This window comes from Pteropus alecto, unplaced genomic scaffold (assembly GCF_000325575.1).
Source record: "Pteropus alecto unplaced genomic scaffold, ASM32557v1 scaffold45, whole genome shotgun sequence".
In the NCBI taxonomy this organism is placed as follows: Eukaryota; Metazoa; Chordata; class Mammalia; order Chiroptera; family Pteropodidae; genus Pteropus; species Pteropus alecto.
Window position 1 is genome coordinate 17,972,154 of NW_006442491.1, and position 8,855 is coordinate 17,981,008.

Sequence of the window (8,855 nt, forward strand, 5' to 3'; positions counted from 1 at the left end):
GAGAGGGGGATGCATTTCAAACCATGAGATGCAGCGTGACCCAAACCCATCACCGGCTGGTGCATTGCCCAATGAGGAAGCTGCCTAAATTAATCCCATGTGTGGATTTCTTATAGTTCAGCCCAGTCCATGGGGCCCTGGCATGATGCCTCTCCCCACAGGCTCACCCTAACCCATTCTCCAGCTGTGGCCCAATGTCAACTCACCATTTTGGGTGGGAGGTTGTGTTGGACATTTCACTTTAGGCACCCTTTGCCCGAAGACCCTGGTTTCCTGCCGCATTATCACCAAGGAAGGACGGTACGAAGTTCTTTCTCCTCCCTGTCTAGACGGAGAAACTGAAAGAGGATTTGTCACCAGATATAGAATAAGATTAGACAAAGACAGGCACAGGAACCAGGCATCCTTAAGGCTTACCAGGAAGCCTGCACCCTTCTCTGCATTGCTTTCTCATTGAGGCAGATAGAGGCTGGCAATGGATGGAGAACTCAGGGAGTTCAGAAGGTTAGAAGGACTGGGACACAGGTGGAGAAAACCTAGCCCGTGCACAATAGCAGGAGTGACATTCGTTAGCATGGTCTGTTTGCTCAGCCTTATATAAGCCCAGTGGTGGAGACCCAAGGGGATGTGAGTAGTAGGAAGGGCACGGGCTTTGTAGTCAGATGGATGAGAGTTCAAGCTCTGGCTTCTTAACTACTGGCACTGGGACTGTGCCCAAGTCATTTAACATCTCGGAGCCTCAATGTTCCTCACCTATATAATGAAAATAATAATAGCACCTATCTCACAGAGTTCCTGCACAGAGGACCAGAAAAGTTCATGTGCATGAAGGAGCTGAGCACAGCGCCTGTGGCCAAAAGGTGACAAAGCTATACAAATCACCAGCCCAGGAATTCAGAGGGGGCCCAGGTCGGGGCCAAACTGTTGCTTATCAATACCGGTCCATCCATACAGTTAAGCCCCCAAAAGATGCTTTTCCTGGCCCCAAACTGTTCCTGGCAGCACCTAGCTGTGAAACATACAATACATGGTGGATAGTTCATTTTTATTGTTATTACTGCTGTTCTTATTATCGCTATGTTGCTGCCTGAGGAAAGCAGTAGTGGACAGAGCCTTGGGAAGGCTGGCTGGAAATCTAAGACCAACTCCCAGCTCCACCCTCACCTGGCCACGTAAAGTTGGGCCTGTCCCTGCTCACATCTAGGCCAGCACTTTCCCCAGGCTTGGCAGTTCCCCAAGGACAAGGGAGCTGACAGCTGGAGTCATGGAGACTGTCCAGGGAGGGTTTGTGGATGAGCTCGGATGGATTGGGAGCCTTAGTCACTTCATTTATGATCTGGGAACAACAGCTTCCTACCAACAGGTGCCTAAGTTTCAGGACCTGGGATCCAGGTTCAAGTATGAGGCCAATACAGGAAGTCCTGCCCACCTGGTAGCCTCCTGGTTCCTCATTGGGGAAGATAACTATCCATCTAGAACTTTGCTCCATTCTTGAATAACGACCTTCCTAGAGATTGGATTCTGGTGAACTCACTGCTCAAACCTCTAATTGGATCCCACTAAAAGGAGCCAGAGTGGGAATTTGAAACTCCTATAGTTTATTTGTCAATAGTCGCTTTTCAGGCCAGGCCTGGAGGCTCCCATGTCCCTGGGATTCAGTAATTAATATTCTCCCAAAGGAAGAAACATGGGCTCTTAAGGCCAGTGGTAAGCTCCTAGTAGGGACATAATGAGGGTCCACCTCCAGGGCTGCAGGGATGTGCAGCTGGAGGGGTGGGCTGTGGAGAAGACTCTGGTCCCCAGCTCCATGGACAAATCGCTGGAGAGAGGGAAGTCTCTCCTGGTCCCCATGGACAAATGGTCCTCCATGGACAAATCGCTGGAGAGAGGGAAGTCTCTGTCACCCCAGCTGTGTGCCCTTGATCCACTTACCTCACTCTTGGGCCTGTTTTCTGGGATAAGGGAGTACCTCATGGAGTTCAGGCCCCAATGACCCTCCCCCAGAAGACTCTAGCAGCCTTATGTCTGGCCTCCCTGATTTGAGTCTTATTCCCTCTAGTCTCTGTTCCACAATCTGGCCAGAGTGCTCTTCCTCAGCATAGTCTGAGCTCCGCAGCCTGACATTCAAGGCTGACCTGGCCTCTGCTGAAATCTCAACTTCATGTGTCCCTCATTGGTAACCCTCTCTGGGATAGTCTTGCCCTACTCCTCTCAGGTTCATCAAACAGCTAGAGCTCTCTCTGGCCTCAATCTTGTTTTCATGGTGTGAGTCATTTCCCCTCCTGGCTTCAGTCAGTTTCTGTCACCTCACCCTGTTCCCTGCACACACCTGGACTGTTCTCACCTCAGAGCCTTTGCATATGCTGTTCCTTCTGCCTGGAACACCTTCCCCTTTCTCCACCTGGGCAACTTCTGCGCCTTATCCAGGTTCCAGCTCACTATCACATCCTCTAGGAAAGCTTCTCAGATCTGATTCATCTTCCTGTCTGCAACACCTCCCCATCAGAACCTGGCACAGAGAATCTATATGCCTGATAGTCAGTTTACTCCTAATTATGTTTTTTGTTTTTTGTTTTTTGTTTTTTGTCATTGTAGCCTCCATGAGGTCATCTGAGCAGGTGTTCCAGGACTGTGCAGAGATCCAGCGCTTTGGGGCCAATACCAGTGGCGTCTACACCATCCATGTGGCCAATATGACAGAGCCCAGGAAGGTTAGGAGGCTCCATGAGGGCTGAGGCTTTCAGAGGGTCCTGAGCCAAGGCCTTTGCAGACAAATCCCTACCCCCATTAGCTTCTTGCCTTGTTCAACATTTGAGATTCCAAAGAAAGGATAGCCCTACCTTCTGGAGTCCCAACCCAAACAGGGGAAAGATCATAGGGTTAAGGGAGAAGTTCCCAAAGTTGGAATTGCACCTTCCCTGCCATCTTGTCCAGAGATGCCTTTAGATTGGAATAGCAGGAAACAGTTCTATATTGTTTAAGGTAATGGTAGCTGATATAACAAATAAACCCTGAAATTCCAGAAGTTTAACACAAAGAAATGTATTTCTAGTTTACAGTAGTCTGGTTGAAGGCAGGTGTAGAGGCTTTGCTCCACGTGGGAAATTAGGGACCGGGGCTGACGGAGGCCACACCATCTTCAGTGAGTGATCCCAAGGTTGCCCTGAGTTCCGAGGTCCAGTTTTCAGATGGGAAGGAGAATCAAGGGAAAGTGCAGATGTCAGGAGTGAGAATTTGAGGCCCAGATCCAGACGCTGAAGGGTATGGGGAACAAATAGCCAGTCTTCCCACTTCATACTTCCCTTTTCAATTTCCTTTCAACCCTTCTGAATATATTGAGAAGGATGTCTCAGTCTGTTTCCAGATTATCTTTAACACTTCTCACACACCTGCCGAACTCCCCTTTTAACAAAGAGAGATCAAGTTTTCCATTTTTAGCTAGAATTTCATAATACTATTTTGTTTTTATTATATTTAGTTTTATAATTATCTAAATAAAGGCTAGTGTTATTAGTTTTCCACTTATGTTACTGATAAGATGTCCTTTTAAAGTACATTTAGTTTAAGTATTTAAATAAAAAAATGAGGATACCATTTTTTAAGTAAATATTCTCTATTAAGTAAATTCAGCTATGGTAGAATTCAAGAAGGTTTGCTAATGGCTTAAATTTGGGAACACTGATAAAGAAGGAAGAGCTGGCCCAGGAGTCAGTAGATCTGGACTCAAACCTCAGCTTTACTCTAGACTCACATGCCTTAAGTAAGTCCCTTCCCCTCTCTGGGCCTCAATTTCCCTTCCTGCACCATCTCCTACCCTCTCAACAGATGCCACTGTCTTCTTTCACTGAGCAGGCCTTTACCATCTCAGAGCCTCTACTCCTACTGCTCCCACCACTAGAAATGCCATTCCCACTCATCTCTACCAGGCAGGCACATCATCGACCAAGGCACTGTTCCAATGCCACTTCCTCTGGGAAGCCTCCCAGGGTTTCCCAGTGGCTCTGTCTTGGGGGCTCTCCTTGTAACTACCCATATATTCATAATCGGTCATCAGCTTACACCATCATAGCCTCTTCCAAATCAGCCCCAAAGGTTGATTTATCTCTGATTTATCTCTGACTCTTCTCAGCCAGGGCCAGACCAAGTTTGTCCTCATTGAACATTGAATATGTAATGAACTAGCTGGAAAAATAATATGTGAACAAAGGTTAGCCTGAAAGATGTGATTGTGATGATTATAAGCTCTTTGAGAGAAAGAACTCTGTTTTATCCTTATTAGTTTCCCCAGTGCCTCAAATAGAGTCTGGCACATATAAAACATTTGTCCACTAAATGGAATAGCATTTCCTGAGTTTACACTGTGTGCCAAGCACTTTACACCTAGAGTCATTTAACCCATACAGCAATCCTGCAGTAATAGCAAGTGGTAAGCCTAGATTTATTTAGTTCCTAGTATGTGCCAGGCTCTGTTCTTTAGAAGACTCATCTCATTTAATTCTCACAACAAACCCAGTTTGCAGATAAGAACGCAATGCATAAGGAGGTTAAGGTATTAACATCCCCATCTTATACATGATTTGAAATTGAAGGAATTGAAGGCAGAGAGGGCATCATTTGCCACCACTTTAGGAAAAAAAGATGACAATGAGTGGGGAATTTGAACCTAGATCTTTTGGATGCCCTTGACCACCAGGCTCACCTGTTATTCTGTGAGGTTCTGTCAGTCAGATCACACTTAGGATGGCACAGACCTGGCTCTGGTTGCTTCCAAGGGCTGCCAGCTCACCCCGCCCCGCTCCCACCAATTCCTTCAGGTTTTCTGTGACATGGAGGCCAATGGAGGCGGGTGGACCCTCATCCAGCGCCGTGAGAATGGCAGCGTAAATTTCCAGCGAAACTGGAAGGATTATAAAGAGGTAACATTGCTACCCTGTGGAGGAGTTTTTCAGCCCTGAAACCTAGTCAGAAGGCAGGTCGTGCACAGGAGACTAGTTTACCATCAATCCTTCCTAGAAAAAAATCAGCCCACCCAAACCAACCACTTTCAATTTGCCCAATGCATATTTACTTTAGGGACTCCATCCTCTAAAATTGAACCTTCCTTTTTACAAGTTCTGACATATACTCTAAGATAAAAATTTAACTTTATTTTTGTTTTAATTTTCAGAAGATATCGTTTAAAATTTTCAAGAAACAGAAAATAAGTAATCTCCCCCATCAACCCCTGACTGCACTGTTTAAATGAAATTCCTTGCATTTGCACACATATGTGGCTGCATCTGCAGCAGAGATTCTTCAATGTGGAATTGCTGTCTCAAAGACCATGTTCATTCTACAAGATGAGAAATAGCGCCCTATTGTCTTCTTTTCCGTGTCTCCTTGCTGTCCATTTGATAAATATACTTAAAAATAAATACCAAATTAAGCTAGGAGTGTCCTTGAGCCAATTGGGTTTAAAAACAATCGTTAAAATAGCAAAGAGATGTAAGGTGCTCAGATGCTACACTAAAGAGAGCCAAATATTAACCATTAAGTTTATCAGCAGCTCAGCGTGACTGAAATGGGTAGCGGGGCTTAGGTGTGACCCTGTCCTTGGTGCTGAATTGTTCTGGCCGCGGGCGTTGATAATCTTGTCAGCAGAAGACACCAGTGACTCTCAATGCTCTTAGCTTTACGTTTCTATGCTGCTGAAATTTTGCAGTGGTTTCCATGTCATTAAAGTTTCCTCTACCATTTATGCAACTGATTAAAATCTTTAATATTAAAATTGAGATTTAACATACAAGCACTAAGTGCACAGATCTTAACTGTAAGACCCAGTTAATTTTTACATATGTATACACCCATCTGACCACTATTTAGAGCTAAATATAAGACACTTCCAGCACCCCAGGTGCCCTCCTTGTGCCCCTCCCAGTCAATACTTCACCAAGGAGGTCACTATTATGACTTCTATCAACACACATTAGTTTTGCCTATTCTTGAGCTTCATAGAAATGTGATTTAGTTATTGAAAAAGGCTTTTATAGTTGCAAAAGTCTTAGTCTTTTTGCTCTAGGAGATGGAGCTCCTCTCTCCCCAGCCTGCCCACTCTGTATTTTATGAACTTGATCATTAGGCAAAATGGTTTTGGATGGGTGGCCCCAGTCCCTGAACCAGCCCAGCTCCTCCACCAAGGGCATGCCTCCCTCCTCGGCGTGCAGCCCACCCTCACTCTCCCCTCCGCCATAGGGCTTCGGTGACCCAGCTGGGGAGCACTGGCTGGGCAACGAGGTGGTACATCAGCTGACCAGCAGGGCGGCCTACTCTCTGCGTGTGGAGCTGCAAGACTGGGAAGGCAATGAGGCCTACGCCCAGTATGAGCATTTCCAGCTGGGCAGCGAGGGGCAGCTGTATAGGTGAGCTTGGGGCCCCAGCTGGTGGGTGGGCTGGGGTCCCTGGGCTAGTGGATACAGAGTCTGCACCAAGGGTCAGTCCCTGGGCGTCTCCTCTTTCTACCATCTGTCCACCATTTGGGCGCACGTCATGGGATCTGGAGGCAGCTGGTTAGCACTCAGCACCTCCTGGCCACTGGGTGGGGTGGAGAGAATGTTGCTGATGCTTCCATCCTGGGAAATGGGAAGGGGCCTTCCAAGGTCAATCCCCCCAAGGCAGTCATTTTACAGAGGCCCAGAAGCGGGTGGTGACTTCCTCAGCCTGTTCTATGCTGCAGGGTAAGGTAGAAAGGTCCCTGGGCTGGGAATCAGGAGACCTGGGCTCATTCTGTCTCTGCTTCAGCTAACTTTATGAACTTGGGTGAGTCAAGGCTCTGGCTTCTCTATACTTCTGCTTCTTAACAGTAAGATAAGCTTATAGATGAGCATGTTATAAAATCGGCAATGTCTCTCACCCTTCCCTCAGCCTGGCTCTTGGCTCTGTTTAAGAAAAGGAATTAGCATTTATTGAGCATTTATTATGTTCCAGGCACAATACTCTATTTAATCCTCCCCACAACACTCTAAGGTAAGCATTGCTGTACCTGTTTTAGTGATGTGGAAAATGAGGCACTAAGCTTATGACTCATACCTAAAGTTACAAGTTAGGTAGAACCTGGATTTGAACTCAGGTCTGCCTGCTGCCAAAACTCATGGTGTTCCCACTACATGATGTTGCCTCTCTGAGAAATTCAGGGATCTTGAAGATAAGCCTGAGTCTCGGCTATCTTTGAATCAAGACAGAATCGAATTCACAGACTCACGTTCACATGATGCAAAGGACCTCACATGTCATCTGGTTCTTCATCTGACGCTAGAATCCCCTTCACAGCCACAGTCATCATCCAGCTGAGCTGGATTGCCTCCACTGATGGGGAGGTTACTTCCTCCCAAGGGATCTCTAATGACTCTCTGTCCCCCTATACTTTATTTCTAATTCTTCCTCTGCGAGCTTTTCAATGATATGCCCCCACCCCCTCTCTTATTATTAAATGCCCCTGGTTTCTCCAGCTAGATTATTCTGATATTCCTTCTTTGGAACCCAGCCCTATCTGATAATATTCCTCCTTAAAGGTCCAGAGCTAAATGAAACATCCCCTGGGTCTGGGCTAGGCAAACCTGAGTCATCGTAGCCACAATACCCTGCTGACTCCTATTTAAACAACTGGCTACCAAAGTCCTGACTCCATCCCTCTCTCTGAGAGTGACCCCGAGCAAGTTCTTCCATCTTCTCATTGTAAAATGGGTGCCCTATGTGTACCTACCCTATTCTGGGTGTGTTGACGCTTGAATGAGATACTGCGCATAGAGAATTAACACAGTGCTGGGCACCAAGTAAGTGCTCAGTAAATAATATAATCACTGTCCCCAAGGCAGCCTTTCACGCCTATGACTGTTCCACTCTGTGTGAGTGGGAACCAGGCCCATTTTGTTCACTGCTATCTCCATCCCCAGTGTCTGGTACATGGTCCCAAGTCTTTCCTACACACGTGGCAGTTAAGCCTGATCTCCCTGGCCCAATTTTTGAGCAGCAACTTCTATGGCCCTAAGTCCAGGATTCGTATTTTTCTTGGAGAAGAAATATTGGGAGAAGTATCTCATTACACTAAGAACACGGCCCTGGAGCCAGACCACCTGGGTTTGAATTTCTATCACTTATTGGCTTCATGACCTTAGATCTCTCTGTGCCTCTGTTTCCTCATCAGTAAAGTATAGCATTTATGTCATAATTGAGTACAAGGGTCAATTATAAACACTTATGAAATGTAGGGTGTACAAAGACACCCTACATTTCATAAGTGTTTATAAATGTTAGAGATGTACAAACAATATTTTCAGAGACAGAAATACAGTATTTTTGCATCTATGCGTATATCTCTGTTATCTGGGCCTAATTATGCAAATATATATGTGTGTCAAATTAAGAACCCTTTGCCCTGCTCTCCTATGTGCATTTGATGTGCTGCCACTGGCTTTTTATCTGAGCCATGGAAAGCTCCCTGCCCACAGATTCACACCCCTAGGCCTAGGTCTTAAAGGGCCCAGATTTACTTGACCTTCTGCAGAGCCCTAAATACTAAAGACAATATACCAAACACTTGCCCTGTGCCAGACATGGGCTGGCACTGGTCATTTGGGGATGAATCAGACCTAGGCCCCACCTCCTCATAATTGTTCATAGTCCAATGTGTTGTGTGTGTATGGGGGTCAGCATGTCCACATGCAATCCCACACCTTTGAGGAGACAAAAGCTACCCAAGGAGAAAACATAGGAGCATAGAAATGCTTGTGCAATCAGAGAGGGCTCTCTGGAGGAGGTGAAACCTGTAATGTGTGGGCGTTCTCCAGACAAAGAGGATAGGAAGGACATCCTAGGAAGCA

General features: G+C 46.2%; 1 protein-coding gene and 1 long non-coding RNA gene across 3 annotated transcripts in view; one reads left to right on the forward strand and one right to left on the reverse strand.

Annotated features, from left to right (window-relative positions):
* LOC107196367 overlaps positions 1 to 495 on the reverse strand; it is a 1,644-nt gene extending 1,149 nt beyond the window's left edge. Inside the window, exon 1 of the long non-coding RNA XR_001517770.2 lies at positions 207 to 495. This is a non-coding gene — a long non-coding RNA (uncharacterized LOC107196367). The remainder of the gene's footprint in view (positions 1 to 206) is intronic.
* The window catches only part of ANGPT4 (angiopoietin 4), a 29,355-nt gene that overhangs the window by 12,552 nt on the left and 7,948 nt on the right, over positions 1 to 8,855 (forward strand). For both annotated transcript variants that reach the window (XM_015596869.2, XM_015596870.2), the window contains exons 5-7: positions 2,596 to 2,711; positions 4,815 to 4,916; positions 6,232 to 6,398. In XM_015596869.2, the coding sequence (XP_015452355.1) occupies positions 2,596 to 2,711; positions 4,815 to 4,916; positions 6,232 to 6,398 (385 nt within the window). The remainder of the gene's footprint in view (positions 1 to 2,595; positions 2,712 to 4,814; positions 4,917 to 6,231; positions 6,399 to 8,855) is intronic.